The sequence below is a fragment of the Caretta caretta genome, chromosome 6, assembly GCF_965140235.1.
Source record: "Caretta caretta isolate rCarCar2 chromosome 6, rCarCar1.hap1, whole genome shotgun sequence".
Classification (NCBI taxonomy): Eukaryota; Metazoa; Chordata; order Testudines; family Cheloniidae; genus Caretta; species Caretta caretta.
In genome coordinates this window covers 92,811,780-92,829,862 of record NC_134211.1, presented here as the reverse complement: position 1 = coordinate 92,829,862, position 18,083 = coordinate 92,811,780, and the positions used below count along the sequence as shown (strand labels likewise).

The window sequence follows — 18,083 nt, the reverse complement described above, 5'->3', positions numbered from 1 at the left end:
ATTCCTTGGCTATTTTTGACATCATATTCCTTTTAGAGAGGGACCAAAATGCTCAGTCCAGGTATGGATCAATATTTGAATTTTCTTCAAGGCGTGTGCTGTTGAGATTTTCAGGTTTTGGTCATATACAACTGTAGACACAGGACCAAGCTATGAAGCTTGGCTCCAAAGCCAAACCTCCTCAAAGTTCTGGTTCAGGCCTGTGTCTATATCCTTTACAAGAAATTCCAATGTGTGCACAGTCTCAGTGTATAGTAATGGCCAGTGAAACATTTTTGGTTTTAAAAGACATTTTAGGGTTATTATTGCTCACTAAACTTATGAAGCTGGTTAACGTCTATTGGGTCTTTTAAAAAAGATTTTATAACCTACAAATACCCAGAAGTTGGTATGTGTGTGAGGGAGAATCGGGGGGTTGGGGGACCTGGATGGATTAGAAATAAATCCCTCATCCTTGGGATGTGATTTTATATACCCAATATCAGCCCAGGCACATGGCTAATGTAGATTTTGTAAATCCATGAATTTCCTAATGGAAACACAGACTGATCTTTAAATAAGGCAGCAGCAGAGGATGCAGTTATGATATTTCCTAAGCAAGTTTTATTTTCCCTTTTCAAAAACTCAGCAAGTGAGAGAGCTGAGTATTTTGCTTCTTTGCCAGAGGGATTAACTACAGTAACTAATATAAAAAGAAATTCTATTCACAGGGCTGTACAGGCTGTAACTGGCTGCCAACTGGACTAGACGTAGACAACTGGGAAATAATTAATGGAGGCTGTAGGAAGGAAGCACTGGATTTGGGCACTTCCTAGCCATCCCACCCTCCCTAGCCAGTGGATAACTGGGCTGAATCTGATGCACCATAATGGCAAAGGTGCTGGGGAACAGGCCCTTTGAATATATTGCACTAAACATCTATAGCATTTATGTCATGTGGAATACGAAGTAGAAGGCACTAGTGCTGCACCATAGGGAAGCTCACTCAGATACAGAGGCTCCCAGCATGCTTTCTCAGTGAAGAGAAAAAATGAAATCACGCCCTCAGAGTAATTTATTAGTGTCTGGGGGGAACAATTAGGTGCAGTGTACTTTGGGTATCTCTCACGAGTGCCATCATTCGAAGCTAAATGGCTTGTGGGCGACTCCCACACTACTGGCAAATTGCCTAGTGTTTATCAGGAGAATCCTCCCTCTTTCCACCCCCAAGTGGGTTATGTGTAAACCTGGGCGAGAGGCACCAGAGGCTGCCTGGCTTTACTTAACACCGGCAGCTGCTGAATAGACCCCTGATGCCAAATAATAAGTTGACAACAGTGACTGTCTCTGCAATCTCTCTCCGTTTGTTTGCATTCTACAGACTATGTATGTCACTGAGCATCTCCTTGCACTGTCAGTGTCGCTAAGGCTGCATCCTTTTGATTTCAGGGTGACTTTGGCCTTCAACGATGGTGACACACAAACGGAGAAGGATGTGGCTTTTCTTCTCTGCATGCACATTACCCCAGTCTGTCACTGCTGCCCTTCTTTGCTAGGTTATGGTTTCAGATAGAATCAATATGAAACTGAATGGTTCCACATGGTTTTTGACGTGAAGTAAACTAAAACATGATGGTTTCAGCTGGATAGTGTGTCAAGTTTTGTTTGTGCAAACCCAAAATTCAGAGCAAAATTTCAGGGAATGAAAGCTTATGGGAAGCAAAAAGAAAGATCCACGCAAACTCCTGTGAACCAACTTTGCCACATTCGTTGTCCCTTACATTCATATCTATGCAGACTGCAATGAGGAGATAAGGTAGAGTGCCAAGCCCCCTTCCCACCACACTGCTCCTCACTCTGCTCTTTTTCATTAGAAATCACCACAAGTAACAAATCTAAGTTGTTGTTCAATCAGTTTGTAACTCTTTGTAAGATCAGGATATATCCAGCGGGCTTTTACTGTGCATGATCTATGTGCATATTGCCATGCAGCCTTTGTGCACCACACCTCTCCATACACAGTAGATGTTGGATGAAATACCTCATTTTCCAGCACAGTGAACACAGAACCCCTTTACATTGGATCAGGCTCAACCCAACTCTCTATTTCTGGGGATGTATAAATGTTTGTATACCACCCCAGTGTTTTGTGATTTAGTTGTTGTAACCCTTATTTTAAGGTGTGGATGGATGAGAGGGGAACGACAGAGAGAAAGATTTCTTGGTCAAACATATACCTGAAGGGTAGTGTTCATTCACTGGCCAGCTGTCCACCTGAAGAGTGGCATTTCCACCATTCCGAGTAAACCGCACCACATGATATTTGCCATCATTCACTGGGGTGCTCTCCTCTTTGATAGAAATATCCACTGTACCAATATTGAAGACCACACCAATCTTGCCTTGCTCCTATAATGAAAAAAGCAAGAAACAACCACCGATAAGTTACCATCTGGTATGAGAGTTCTCTAGGTCTGTATACATCTAAATAGTTAGACAATAGATGACAGTAGATGGCACTCAAAAACATGTAGCATAGTTCCTGGGTTTTGTAGGACCAATAAAACTTGTGGTTGTGCAATGCATATGTCTTTCTGTGCAGTGCTCTACATCAGCTCTTAATGCTATTCACCTGAGAATCACGACTAATTTCCTCCCTCAGAACTTCTCCATGGACAATTGAGAGCCAAGGACGAAAAACCAAGGAAACGTATTGAATGTTATTTGGGAAACATCCCCGTTAATTAGGTATCATTTGCTCAGCCACCACTAAATTGCAGCCACTATTGGGCTAGAACATAGCAATTGTTTGACACATACAAAAAGTACACAGCAGGTTTATTCCAGGAGGGAGTTTAGCGTAATTCCCCCAATTAAAAATCAGAAGGGGGAATTTTAGGGAGCAAAACTATAATTATCTAAATTGGAGATACATTACAGTGAGGCTAACACACAACTGAAAAGTCAATGGGATTTTTAATTACTCCAGGTGGTTAGAGCCTTGATTTTACTTCTCATCCTCAAGACACTACCTCCAATAGAACACCATCTTCTAGTACCACTCCTTGGCATTGCTCAGCACACACCAAGGGAAGAGCAAAGCCTACTGTATCAGCAACACCATTTCCTGTAGCACGCTGTGTGATGGTGCTGGTGGGTAGGGTTTTTTTGTTTTGTTTGTTTTTTATGATTCCCATCCATGCAATTCCCTGATTCAACCATTCTTAGCTTATGAACTATGAAGAGATCACAACCCAAAATGTACTGTAGGTTAAGGCTGTACATTTATTTATATCTATTTTAGGTACTTCCGGACTGCCTGTCACTGCAGGACAGAGGTGAGCAAACTATGGCCCGCGGGACCGTCCTACCCAGCCCTTGAGCTCCTGGCCGGGAAGGCTAGCCCCCAGTCCCTCCCCTGCTGTTCTCCCTCCCCTGCAGCCTCCGCTCGCTGAGCTGCCAGTGCTCTGGGTGGCGGGGCTGTGAGCTGCTGCTGCTCTGAGTGGCATGCTAAGGGGGCAGGGAGGTTGGATAAGGAGCAGGGACTCCCAGGGGGCAGTCAGGGGACAGAGAGCAGGGGGCGGTTGGATGGGGCAGAGGGCGGTCAGGGGATGGGGAAGAGCAGGGGGGTTGGATAGGCATGGGAGTCCTGGGGGGTCTGTCAGGGGGCGGGGGTGTGGATAGGGTTTGGGGCAGTCAGGGGACAGGGAGCAGTTGGGGTTGTTTAGGGGGTGGGGTACCGGGGGGTAGTTGGGGGGGGATTCCGGTGAGGGGGCAGACAGGGGACAAGGAGCGGGGAGGGGGGATGGGTTGGGGGTTCTGAGGGGGTCAGTCAGGGGGCGGGACGTGGGAGGGGGCGGATAGAGGGTGAGGGCCAGGCTGTTTGGGGAGGCACCGCCTTCCCTACCCAGTCCTCCATAGTTTTGGAACCCTGATGTGGCCCTCAGGCCAAAAAGTTTGCCCACCTCTGCTGTAGGATGTAAATGCTAATCACAGTAGATTGGATTATACATTAATACTTAACTGAGGGAGGCGGCACATGCAGTTTTTGTAGTTTACAGCTGCTATGTTTCAACATTTCCCTTCACGATCTGTTCTACCGGGGGACTGGATGATACTGTGGGTCATAAATATAATATGGAGACTTGCACAGGTTCAAATCGGCCCAGCTTGGCAGTGACCTAAAGTCTGTCCTATGGCAAATGCAGTCCAATTGTGAGGTACCCGCATCACAAAGTGGTCTTCCCGTTGGCTGTTTCAGCAGAGAGACCAAGGTTGGAATGGCCTGTGGAGAGTGAATTTCCCCTCTCCCCAAGCAGGGCTGAGACACATTAAGAGCTGGGGCTTGACACTACTCACTGACTGTTCTAGGTTTGCTCTCTGGACAAAGAAGGATTCAGCTTTCAAGGCTGTCAATCCAATTACCATCACCACATTCATTTAAGAAATTTTCAGCAGTTGCAGAATCCCTTCCCCTGATTCTCCACACTTGATATTTCTGAGCCTGGTCTCAGATTCCTCCCATACCCTAAGTTCCCCCATGCTTGACACCTCTCACAGACATTCCCCCCAATTCTCCCCACACCTCCTTCAGACTCTCTCCTGCATACCCTGTACCAGCCCCCTGACACCTAGAGCTGGTCGAGAATTTTTCAACAAAACTTTTTTGCTAAAAGTACCAATTTGTCAAAAATGAAACATACTGGTCCTGACAAAACGTTCTTAGATATTGGATAGGATTCAGAGCAATGCCCCAGACTAGCCAAAAGCTCAGCAGTTAGGGCGCTCACCAGGGATGAGGGAGAACAGGGTTCAAGTGCTGCTCTGAATCGGGCAGAACAGGGGCCTTAAATCTAGGTCTCCCACATCCCAGGTGAGTGCCTTAACCACTGGAATATTGGCTATTTTAGGGAGGGAGAGGGTCTCGTTCTCATGTTTTGCAAAATATTTCACATAGGAACAAAACCAAATTTTGAATCTCGAAATATTTCAGGAAGTGGGATTCTTGTTTTCTAACTAGCCCTGCCCACAGCCCCATTCCCCTTGGTCTTATAGGTCTGACACATTCCTCCTGTTTTCTTCCACTCCTAATATTTTTTTGTTTTACAGCAGTGGGCTGCCAGTTATATAAAAATCCTAAACAATTTCCTTGAAACACAAGCTGGCCATTAAGGAAACTGGACTGAGGTTTGAGTATTAAAATTTAGCATTGTGACTGATAAAATGTCCTGTTATCACTTTCTCCCCAAAATGGCAAGCTCTCCTACATATATACCTACTGATCTCAACAGAATGATCTCACAAGCATGCAGACTGGATGCTTATAGATTTACCTCCTGGAAGGATCTCTCTTATCTGTTTTCCCCAAAGCACTGGATGGATGGGTTGCCACTTCTTCACATACACACACCAATCTCGTGTGATGATAATCAGCACAGGATAGTGTGATATGGCAAAGGAGATGCCCATGGAGGATAACTTTAAGAAAAGCTGGACCTTGAGAATGAATGAAGTAGCTGTGTTTAAAGACTTCCTCCCCTTGCTCACCAGTTAAAGCTGGAAACTTTCATTCCATTAAGGAAGACAGAATTATTTCATCTCCAGTCCGTTTCAATTCTCGTTGGTGATCACAACAGCCATTTTCTTGATGAATAAGATTATCTGTTTGCTAGCAAATGATTGACCAATGGGTAAGAATCAATACGATGCTGCCAAATCATTTATTTGCCTCTTTCTCTGGTAATTAGCATCCACTTAGAAATAGAGTGGTTACTTGCTCTGAGATAATGAAGTTCAAAGAGCAAGTATTGACCAGATAATCAAACCCCTGGTGATTGGCCCCATCTGACTGATTTTGCAGGGTGCTGCTTATAGAATTCTTATCCTTTTGTGTGCAGGGGAGGAGGGGTCTTACAGTAACATCTTGTATTTCTCCTCTGTCGGACTCAAAGAATCAACCTTCTCTCAGTCTAGAAAGGCTGGTGATAGCTCTCCACACAATCTACTTTGGAAGAGGGGGTCGCTTTAAAATGAACTGAGTTCTCTCTCCCAACCTCCAGAAGAAGTACAGTCCTTCTCACAGTATCTTGATGCTTTTGTTTCTTGCCCATGTTGGCACCAGGAGGTCAGAACTATATAATAATGGGCCAATTCAGGAGGCTCTTCCTCAGGTCTATTCAGTCCATACTCAAAAAATCCCAGTGACTCTTCAACAAGAGTTTTGTTTGAGGGAGCTTTGCCTAGACATTGAGGGCCAGATTTTCTCACCCTTACTCACACAGAGCAGTGCCTTACTGCTCACATAGTTCCACTCATATTTACAGGACTAGTCACAGAGTAAGGTACTATCCACAAGAGCAAGGGTATCAAACCCAGCTTTAATACAGACCTCAAGATCTGGCCGGTTAATAACACTTACATGTACATTGCTCTTTTTTATCCAATGAATTTAAAGCACTTAGCAAAAAAGTGAACGACCATTAGTTTTCCCATATTACAGATGGAAAAAAAACAGAGGCCCTGAGAGATTAAGTGACATATTCAGGCTATGTCTACACTACAAACCATTGGCGGCAACGTGTAGTGTATGAGTAGCTACATGCCGCAGTGAAAAGCAGGCTGGATCCACACTATGGTGTGTAGCTATATGTGTCAGTGAAAGGCTCTGGCAGAGGGGAGCAGCAGGGAAAAGCTCCAGCAGTAGGGAGGTAACGGGACACTGCACTGCTAACAAATAACAGGGTAGATGGGAAGGCATAGTTTGAGGGAGTAGAGAGCCACGTAGGATATGTACTCGGATACATATCCGCACTCTTCATGCATTTCTTTACTCACCTAATCCTTCCCTCACGGTGTACACTGCTATTTATACCCACGTGAGGGGGGTTATGCATATACGTACACTACACACCACCAATGAAAGTGTGCAGTGTAGACCTATCCTTAGAGTGTCAAAGCTAGGACTGGAACAGTTCATTCCCATTACCGAACACATTCTTCTGGACTACCATGCCTCGTTATGAGGCATGAGAGACTGAGCAATTTACCCAAGGTCAGTCTGTGGCAGAGCAGGAAAGAGATCTGAGCTCTCCAGAGTCTCAGTCCAACTATTTTATAAAACTGTCCATCCCCTGGGCTTTGAAAGACAGGCTCTACCACTAAAATGAACACCCACTTCATGATCTTAATCCAGTTGGGTTCAGTCTCCTTCGCTTTTCCCATACATTTAGTTATTAGATTTTTTTCCCGCTACAGATTTCCAAACGCTGAGATTAAACAGACCAGCAGTGCTGTGACTGCCAAGGAATGATTTATCTCAGTGCCAATATTTCTAACATTTGTTTTGTCTTGAACAAAAAACCCCACAAAACAAAAGGAGAGCTGAATACACAGCAGCATTGAGCACACACAAAGCACATTCTCAGAGGGCCTATGAGCATTTAACAGGTAGCCTACATCTTTCTTCTCTCTACATCAATGTTTACCTGGGTGTCCCAGGCAGGTGAGAATCCATCTATTGATTTACCTGTGTCATTTTCTTGAAAACTCTGAGTGAATGTAAAGAGCTGGCAAAACCACAAGGAAAACTTTGAAACACTTTTATTTGAAAATAATGTGGTGAATACGGTATCCAATCTGTATTTCTCTGGCTTTCCTTCTTTGTTTCTAAGGCTGCTGTATCAGAGAAGATTCTTAAAGTAGTTCTTCAAGAAATCATCTCTTCCTATTGCACTGCCCCCTAAAATTGTCACCCGAGAAAGTTGTGTTACCCCTTCTTCAGAATCATAGCCCTCCTGAACACCAATTTCTGCCGTGAAGCCTATAAGAAATCAGGCATGCAATTATGGCTCAGCAAAGGAGCAGTTGTGGATAAATTATACGTATAAAAGAAAGTACATAGTACTAGCGATAAACATACCAGTCATACCCTTTACCATACTGCTTGCTGGCTGTATCCCCTTCCTCAAAGCCTTTATTTTTTTGGCTTTCAGAGTAAGTTCTTTAGGGAAACAATTTCCTGTATGTATGTACAGTATCCAAAAGATTTTGAACAACCACTATAATAACTGTGCAGTGGTTAGGGCATAAGACTGGAGTTAGGACACTTGGATATTACTCCCTGCTCTAACACACTGTATGACTTTGGGCAACCCATTTAAATTCTCTGTGCCTCAATTTTTCCTTTTTTAATTTTTCTAATGATATATTCAGCCACCATTATGAGCTCTGGGGATGAAAAACACTATATAAGTGCTAGGTACTATTCTAATATTTGTGATGACATAATAGTCTGAAAAGAAACTGCATTACAAAGAGTGAATGAGAACTAAGCAGGAGGAGATGATTTCTTAATGAATTAAGGGCAATATTCTTTCCTCAGCAATAGTTAATGGAGGAGAATGAAGCCTGGAAGAACTAATGCGGGCACAGAAAGAAACAGTGCTGCTTGTGAGTAGGACAGTGGAATGGGACTGGTGAGCAGAGCAGAATGAGATCACTGTGGGAACCCATATTCTACTGATTTGCAAGCCCACAACCCTGTGCCTCTTGCAAAAAAACCCTCCTCGGTGAGGGGATCTGCCATGCAAGGGGCATCGGAGGCCCTTCCACTTTGCAAGCCTAAATATCCTGCCTCCCCTTCAGTCCTGCAAGTTCTTTCTCTCTGAGGAGAGTATATGAAGGAGCATTTTCTGTGGCTGGCTCTACCATTCCCATGGATTTTTCCCCACAGGAGAATTAGATCCTCTTTTTATGTAAATGTTATGTGTAACATATGTCACTACATAACTGTCAGGATTTTGTTTTGTCTGTTCTGTACCTTTATTATCTGAAAGGGAGCATGGTGGTGGGAGGGGGGGGGAGAAGCCAATTTATAAAGCAAAGCAGTTGGAGCACATTAGAGGACAAACACATGCACTGTGCTCTCTCATGGAGCTATCTTGATTTCTTATTTTCCTTAATCTAAAACGAAAATTATTCAGACTGAAAGTAAATGGCTGATCCTTGTGTGTAGGGAAAGCACTTGGTCTTGAGTCATGAGAGCGCACCCACCAGGCCTCCAGACAATGGAACAAATTCTACTCCCAGCTACACCAGTGTAAATCCACAATATTGAATTCGGTGAAATTACTCTGGATTTATACTGATGCAATTGACAGCAGAACTTATCCCAGTACCTTTTTTTCTGAAATCAAAGACCTGAGGAACAGTTTTTAAAAAATAAGCCAAGACCCAACAAGCATTCCAGGATTACTGTGTTTCCCTGCTCTCACAGGTTTGACAGTACCTGCAACAGTATAGATTCTCTCCTCCCTCCTCTTTGTCAGGTTCCAGCATGACTAGACATCAACTGAAACCTAGCAGACAATACCGCTAATTACCTCTGTCTGAAGATCTCTGCTGATTATGCTGCTCTCCTTCCATTGTGATACGAGGCCTTTGGTAATACAACAAGCTTCTTGTATGAGGACTCCCTTAACTCACACCGGCGCACACACATTAATTCCCCCACCCTCTAAGGTCACAAAAGTCACTTCATTTCTCTTATAATGAGAGGCATCGCTGTTCCTCAGAATAGCTCCTTTCTTCTGTCTCCTCATTTCTGAAATCTATTTTAAACAGAGTCTGAAGTACTTTTATTTCTCCTCTTTGGGATTTTTTTCCGCTTCATTTTTGTAAGGTTTTTTTTCTTTTTGTGACTGGCTGTTAAATTTTAATCCAGCTGGCATATCACTTTCTTTCTTTGGTTTGCGGGACTTTGCACCATGATGCTAAATGCAGTAAAGCAGCCGGTGGAACTGAAGTTATAGACATTCCACGACAGGCCCACACACTAATTACTACAATGTCAAGTAGTTTTATGGGAACCTTTATCACTCTAAGATGCAACTCAGAGTTTTTCCTATTGACTGGGAAAGCAGAATTCAGTTCTATGCTTAGTGAGTCTTTCTGAGCAGTAACTTTAACTGGATACATTTCTGGACAGGTATTTATTTCCTAGGTATTTTTTTCAGTGGATTTGGGGAGTCTACATTCAGTACAAAGCATATGATTTCTGCTGATGCTACAATCCGGCCACTTTTGATGCCATTCTCATTATCACCTGGAGATAGGTCTGAAAACACCACTCAGGGTATGAATAACTGCACACTTTGGGTGACAGGTGTATTTGTTATGTTGAATCCCAGTTATGACTAAAGACTTCAGTGGCTGAAAAGTGGTAGGAAGATCATTTTCACCTATAAGTTTTGTGCGTAAAATCATTAACAAAAACACAGAATGGTATCAAAGGAATTACAGAACCTGGAATTTATCTGAAGTAAAATAACTTTGATTAGGGATTTCCAAGACCCCCTGGTGTTCTAGAAAGAGATCAAAACAATTTTTAGGTGAGAGGTAGAGTGTACATATGGGCTATCAGATACTGGTTTTGATTGGTCAATTTTTATGAGATATAATAAGTAGGAATTACAACCCCTTTTAGAAATTGCTTTTAAAGGGAGCACTTTTCACAGATTGAGAGGTTATACAACCAAAAGGGGCCATTGCAACAAAGGCCACATGAATTCGCTCAATTAATTCTTGTTTGAACTACAGCATATCTTTAGCATCCTATCTTGATGTAAAAATGCCAGTGATGGAGAATCCACATCAAAATTTAGTAAATTATTCAAACGGTTACTTATCCTCCCTATTCAAAATTTGCACCCAATTTCTTATCTGATTTTGTCTAGCTTCAACTTCCAGCCACTGGATCTTGTAATATCACTTTCTGCAATGTTGAGGAGCCCTCTATTAAATACATTTCTATTCCCCATGTAGGTATGTATAGCGTGTAATCAAGTCACCCTATAACCTTCTCTTTGTCAAACTAGACAGATTAGTCTGAGTCTATAACTTATAAGGCAAGTTTTCCAATCCTTTAATCATTCCCGTGCCTCTTTTCTGAACCTACTCCAATTTATCAACATCCTTCTTGAATGATGGACACCAGAACTGGACACAGTACTTGAGCAGCAGTCATACCAGTCCCAAATACAAAAATATTCCCTATTGATTCCTCCAAGGATTGCATTCGCCCTTTTGGCCACAGTGTTGCACTGGAAGCTCATGTTCAGCTGATTACTCACCATGACCCTCATGTCCTTTTCAGACGCATGGCTCCCAGGATGGAGTCTCTCATTCAGTAAGTATGGCTTGCATTCTTTGTTCCTAGCTGTGTAATTTTACATTTGGCTCTATTGAAACACATATTGAAACACATTTGTTTGAGCCCAGTTTACCAACTGATCCAGACTGCTCAGTGTCAGTGCCCTGTCCTCTACATTATTTATCACTTGGCAGTTTTCTTATACACAGAGTAAAGAGTACTAACTAAAATCACCATTGAAGCCAATAACATCACATACTGGAACGCAGGAATTTACCATCTCACAACAAGGTCTTCTTCCTGATCCTTAAAAATGTTCTGACCAAATATCATCTCAATGTGAAGTCATTAGGAAAGGGATAGATAATAAGACAGAAAATATCATAATGTCACTATATAAATCTATGGTACACCCAAGCCTTGAATATTGTGTGCAGTTCTGGTCACCCCATCTCAAAAAAAGATACATTAGAAATAGAAAGGATAAGGCAACAAAAATGATTAAGGGTATGGAACAGCTTCCATATGAAGAGAGTTCTCTCCACAGGTATCGTTGCGGAGAGTGGACCAGATGATATGTCTGGGGCGAGAAAGCAGAAGGAGACTCCGCTGGTTGGAAGGCATGAGATGCTATGTCTTGAGGTTGGGAGTTCCACGACCACCACTCCCAAGAGGAGAAGGCGGGTGGTGGTGGTCGGGGACTCTCTCCTCCGGGGGACTGAGTCATCTATCTGCCGCCCTGACCGGGAAAACCGAGAAGTCTGCTGCTTGCCAGGGGCTAAGATTCGCGATGTGACGGAGAGACTGCCGAGACTCATCAAGCCCTCGGATCGCTACCCCTTCCTGCTTCTCCACGTGGGCACCAATGATACTGCCAAGAATGACCTTGAGCGGATCACTGCGGACTATGTGGCTCTAGGAAGAAGGATAAAGGAGCTGGAGGCGCAAATGGTGTTCTCGTCCATCCTCCCCGTGGAAGGAAAAGGCCTAGGTAGGGACCGTCGAATCGTGGAAGTCAACGAATGGCTACGCAGGTGGTGTCGGAGAGAAGGCTTTGGATTCTTTGACCATGGGATGGTCTTCCATGAAGGAGGAGTGCTGGGCAGAGATGGGCTCCATCTTACGAAGAGAGGGAAGAGCATCTTTGCCAGCAGGCTGGCTAACCTAGTGAGGAGGGCTTTAAACTAGGTTCACCGGGGGAAGGAGACCAAAGCCCTGAGGTAAGTGGGAAAGCGGGATACCGGGAGGAAGCACAGGCAGGAATGTCTGTGAGGGGAGGGCTCCTGCCTCATACTGGGAATGAGGGGCGATCAACAGGTTATCTCAAGTGCTTATATACAAATGCACAAAGCCTTGGAAACAAGCAGGGGGAACTGGAGGTCCTGGTGATGTCAAGGAACTATGACGTGATCGGAATAACAGAGACTTGGTGGGATAACTCACATGACTGGAGTACTGTCATGAATGGTTATAAACTGTTCAGGAAGGACAGGCAGGGCAGAAAAGGTGGGGGAGTAGCACTGTATGTAAGGGAGCAGTATGACTGCTCAGAGCTCCGGTATAAAACTGCAGAAAAACCTGAGTGTCTCTGGATTAAGTTTAGAAGTGTGTGCAACAAGAGTGATGTAGTGGTGGGAGTCTGCTATAGACCACCGGACCAGGGGGATGAGGTAGATGAGGCTTTCTTCCGGCAGCTCACGGAAGCTACTAGATCGCATGCCCTGATTCTCATGGGTGACTTTAATTTTCCTGATATCTGCTGGGAGAGCAATACAGCGGTGCATAGACAATCCAGGAAGTTTTTGGAAAGCGTAGGGGACAATTTCCTGGCGCAAGTGCTAGAGGAGCCAACTAGGGGGGGCGCTTTTCTTGACCTGCTGCTCACAAACCGGGAAGAATTAGTGGGGGAAGCAAAAGTGGATGGGAATCTGGGAGGCAGTGACCATGAGTTGGTTGAGTTCAGGATCCTGACACAGGGAAGAAAGGTAAGCAGCAGGATACGAACCCTGGACTTCAGGAAAGCAGTCTTCGACTCCCTCAGGGAACGGATGGCCAGGATCCCCTGGGGGACTAACTTGAAGGGGAAAGGAGTCCAGGAGAGCTGGCTGTATTTCAAGGAATCCCTGTTGAGGTTACAGGGACAAACCATCCCGATGAGTCGAAAGAATAGTAAATATGGCAGGCGACCAGCTTGGCTTAATGGTGAAATCCTAGCGGATCTTAAACATAAAAAAGAGGCTTACAAGAAGTGGAAGGTTGGACATATGACCAGGGAAGAGTATAAAAATATTGCTCGGGCATGTAGGAATGATATCAGGAGGGCCAAATCGCACCTAGAGCTGCAGCTAGCCAGAGATGTCAAGAGTAACAAGAAGGGTTTCTTCAGGTATGTTGGCAACAAGAAGAAAGCCAAGGAAAGTGTGGGCCCCTTACTGAATGAGGGAGGCAACCTAGTGACAGAGGATGTGGAAAAACTAATGTACTCAATGCTTTTTTTGCCTCTGTTTTCACTAACAAGGTCAGCTCCCAGACTGCTGCGCTGGGCATCGCAAAATGGGGAAGAGATGGCCAGCCCTCTGTGGAGATAGAGGTGGTTAGGGACTATTTAGAAAAGCTGGACGTGCACAAGTCCATGGGGCCGGACGAGTTGCATCCGAGAGTGCTGAAGGAATTGGCGGCTGTGATTGCAGAGCCATTGGCCATTATCTTTGAAAACTTGTGGCGAACGGGGGAAGTCCCGGATGACTGGAAAAAGGCTAATGTAGTGCCAATCTTTAAAAAAGGGAAGAAGGAGGATCCTGGGAACTACAGGCCAGTCAGCCTCACCTCAGTCCCTGGAAAAATCATGGAGCAGGTCCTCAAAGAATCAATCCTGAAGCACTTGCATGAGAGGAAAGTGATCAGGAACAGCCAGCATGGATTCACCAAGGGAAGGTCATGCCTGACTAATCTAATCGCCTTTTATGATGAGATTACTGGTTCTGTGGATGAAGGGAAAGCAGTGGATGTATTGTTTCTTGACTTTAGCAAAGCTTTTGACACGGTCTCCCACAGTATTCTTGTCAGCAAGTTAAGGAAGTATGGGCTGGAAGAATGCACTATAAGGTGGGTAGAAAGCTGGCTAGATTGTCGGGCTCAAAGGGTAGTGATCAATGGCTCCATGTCTAGTTGGCAGCCGGTATCAAGTGGAGTGCCCCAAGGGTCGGTCCTGGGGCCGGTTTTGTTCAATATCTTCATAAATGATCTGGAGGATGGTGTGGATTGCACTCTCAGCAAATTTGCGGATGATACTAAACTGGGAGGAGTGGTAGATACGCTGGAGGGGAGGGATAGGATACAGAAGGACCTAGACAAATTGGAGGATTGGGCCAAAAGAAATCTGATGAGGTTCAATAAGGATAAGTGCAGGGTCCTGCACTTAGGACGGAAGAACCCAATGCACAGCTACAGACTAGGGACCGAATGGCTAGGCAGCAGTTCTGCGGAAAAGGACCTAGGGGTGACAGTGCACGAGAAGCTGGATATGAGTCAGCAGTGTGCCCTTGTTTTGGGATGTATAAGTAGGGGCATAGCGAGCAGATCGAGGGACGTGATCGTTCCCCTCTATTCGACATTGGTGAGGCCTCATCTGGAGTACTGTGTCCAGTTTTGGGCCCCACACTTCAAGAAGGATGTGGATAAATTGGAGAGAGTCCAGCGAAGGGCAACAAACATGATTAGGGGTCTGGAACACATGACTTATGAGGAGAGGCTGAGGGAGCTGGGATTGTTTAGCCTGCAGAAGAGAAGAATGAGGGGGGATTTGATAGCTGCTTTCAACTACCTGAGGGGGGGTTCCAGGGAGGATGGCTCTAGACTGTTCTCAATGGTAGCAGATGACAGAACGAGGAGTAATGGTCTCAAGTTGCAGTGGGGGAGGTTTAGACTGGATATTAGGAAAAACTTTTTCACTAAGAGGGTGGTGAAACACTGGAATGCGTTACCTAGGGAGGTGGTAGAATCTCCTTCCTTAGAGATTTTTAAGGTCAGGCTTGACAAAGCCCTGGCTGGGATGATTTAACTGGGAATTGGTCCTGCTTCGAGCAGGGGGTTGGACTAGATGACCTTCTGGGGTCCCTTCCAACCCTTATATTCTATGATTTTATGATTCTATGAGAGGAAAAAACCTGAGACTGCTCAGCTTGGAAAAGTAAGACAAAAGGGGGTATATGATCGAGGTCTATAAAATCATGAAAGAAGTGAAGAAAGTAAATGAGGAAGTGCTATTTACCCCTTCACAAAACACAAGAAGCAGGGTTCACCCAATGAAATTAATAGGCAGCAGGTTTAAAGCAAACAAGGAAGTACTTCTTCATACAATGCACAGTCAACCTGTGGAACTTGCTGTCAAAGGATGTTGTCAAGGCCAAAACTATAACTGGGTTCAAAAAAGAATTAGTTAAGTTCCTGGAGGATAGGTCCATCAATGGCTATTAGACAAGATGGTCAGGGACACAACTCCATACTCGGTGTCCATATGTCTCTGACTGCCAGAAGCTGGGACTGGATGGCAGGATGGATCACTCGATAAATTGCCCTGTTGTGTTCACTCCCTCTGAAGCATCTGGCCCTGACCACTGTCGGAAGACATGATAATGGGCTAGAGGGTCCATTGGTCTGACCCAGTATGGCCGTTCTTATGTTCAATGTCCAGGAATGCACCTGGAACAACACATGAGATGTGAATCTAAGGTTCTTATTGTTCCTATCTCCCGCCACTAGTGTTTCAATTTCCTCTCCTATATTACTCCTATTATTCTCTGTCTTATTTTTTTGGGGGGGGGGACTTTCTGCCTAATAAGAGTCCATTTTAGTCATCTCAGACAAATCAATCCTTGCAACGCTGTGCTGTGACTAGAGAGACAAGCTAAAAACAATTCTGGTAAAAGTTTACCAGGTCCTGGGGTGGCTAATTGAGTACTGTATTGTGCCTATGATTTTCCAGTAACTGAAAGATAAGTAGCGATGGGCGCTACATTTTGTTGGGTCAGATCCCCAGTGCCTTGTTAAGACCTTTCTGCACCAGTGCAGTCTACTGAGCAAGATTCACAAATTAAGTCAATCGAATTAGAGCAGCAATGAATTTGGTGCAAGAAGTTTCCATACTTCTGATAATACAGTTCTGTCAATGCAGCATCACACCTTGCCAGGGCCGGCCCACAACATTTTGGCACCTGAGGCAGGGAGCTCAAATGACGCCCCCGTGCCCCCTTGCTTGGGCCAAAACTTTGAAAGGTCTCAATTTTGCCTTCTTCCTGTTCTACTCCTCTCATGGTACTGCTCTGCTACCTACCCCAATAAAGGAGAACTAACAACTTAAAATGCCTTGTTCAAAAATTTTAAGTAACAGTTAACTTTCAAATGCCTGAACAGCAAATGCAACTTTTTTTGTCTGCATAGTAAACACTGGCTTTTTTATCTGTTTGAATAATCAAAGTGGTGCTTTCTGGGTTGCAAAGATTTGAACTGCTTCCTGAAGGTCCACAGTCTGGGCCAGGTCATGCTCTATTGAGATGGTTGCAAGGCCGACCAGCCTCTCCTGTGTCATTGTGGAGCGTAGATGAGTTTTTATTAACTTCAGCTTGGAGAAGCTGCGCTCTCCACTGGGAACTGTTACAGGAAGCGTTAGAAGTATGCGCAGAGCAACAAAAGCATTTCGAAAGAGGGTGGTCATCTTATTTGTGCACATATATTCCAGAACAACCTTTGAAGTTGATCCTGCTGAAATGTATCTTGAAAGGGCTTTCAGTTCATCACCTAACTCACTCGCATCAATATTGGGCATGTCATCATGTGTCCACACTGTCTCTAGTGCCCTGCATTGCTAGTTTAGGTCTTCTTCAGGTATTGTGAGGAGTTTCAGAGTATCATACAATTTCCCAGATATACTGCTGTGTTCCTTGAGCTGCATGAAACGTTCTTCAACTGACTGTATTGCACAATCTAGCACCTGGTTAAAGAATTCAACTTTGAATTGTTGTTTGGGTCTCTTATGGGATTATCCCATGCCTTGTAATCAAAATGTGTTCTTCTTGAGTGACTCTTGTATTCTTGAATGGGTGGGAAAATAGCTTCAGTGTGAAGTTCCTCTGCACTCTTCATAACATTTTGAAATCCCTCATCTGACCGGTAAGACTGTAGGTATGACTTTGCTTTGTCCAGTTGTTTCATTGCTCCAGATATATCAAGGTCAACACCTTGGAGTCTCTGGCTTACAACATTTATTTCAAACAGTATGTCATGCCACAACACTAAGCCACACAGAAATTTGAAGTTATCTATGTTTCTGGTGATTCCATTTCCCTCTGCCACTGTTCTCCCATGAACAGTTCCTGTCGTAGCATTATCCTCCATAATGGCAACTATGGCATCATCTATCTTCCCAATTTGGTGTTTGATAGGCTTTATCGCCTCCACTTGACTTTCCCATCGTGTGGCACACAGTGGATTCAGTATCAGAGAGGATGTTCCCAGATGTTGCTTCAAAATTTGCCATTGATGAGTTGATGTAGAGAAAAATACAGCTTTGAATTAAATTAAAAAATTCAGCAGCCTCACTAGAAGCTGACGCTGCATCACTGACCACCAAGTTCAATGAATGAGAACTGCATGGGACAAAAAAAGCTCAAGGATTTAACTCTCAGATCCGTGTCTGCATTCCTCCTTTCTTTCCTCTCATGTTGGCACCATTATGGTAGCCCTGACCTCTCATATCAGCTATTGCAATTCCCGTATCTTCCAGCTTGTTAAGAAGCACATTTGTCATACCAGCTCCTGTAGTATCATCAATGTCAATAGATTCTAGAAAATGCTCTCTGACAGTCACCATTGCAGGGACATTTTCACTAGGTTCTGTTGTTGTTACAAAATGCCCCATTAAAGTAATCTGTTCTGTACGGCTGATGTCAGGTGTGCA

At 44.3% G+C, this 18,083-nt stretch overlaps 1 protein-coding gene across 44 annotated transcripts in view; it reads right to left on the bottom strand.

The window, feature by feature from the left end:
* The window catches only part of NRXN3 (neurexin 3), a 1,412,371-nt gene that overhangs the window by 177,662 nt on the left and 1,216,626 nt on the right, over positions 1–18,083 (bottom strand). For all 44 annotated transcript variants that reach the window (XR_007357036.2, XR_007357037.2, XM_048852498.2 and 41 more), the window contains one exon: positions 2,217–2,388. Coding sequence is in view for 42 of the 44 variants with exons in the window: in XM_048852498.2 (XP_048708455.1) it covers positions 2,217–2,388 (172 nt within the window). In the remaining 2 variants the exon portion in view is untranslated. The remainder of the gene's footprint in view (positions 1–2,216; positions 2,389–18,083) is intronic.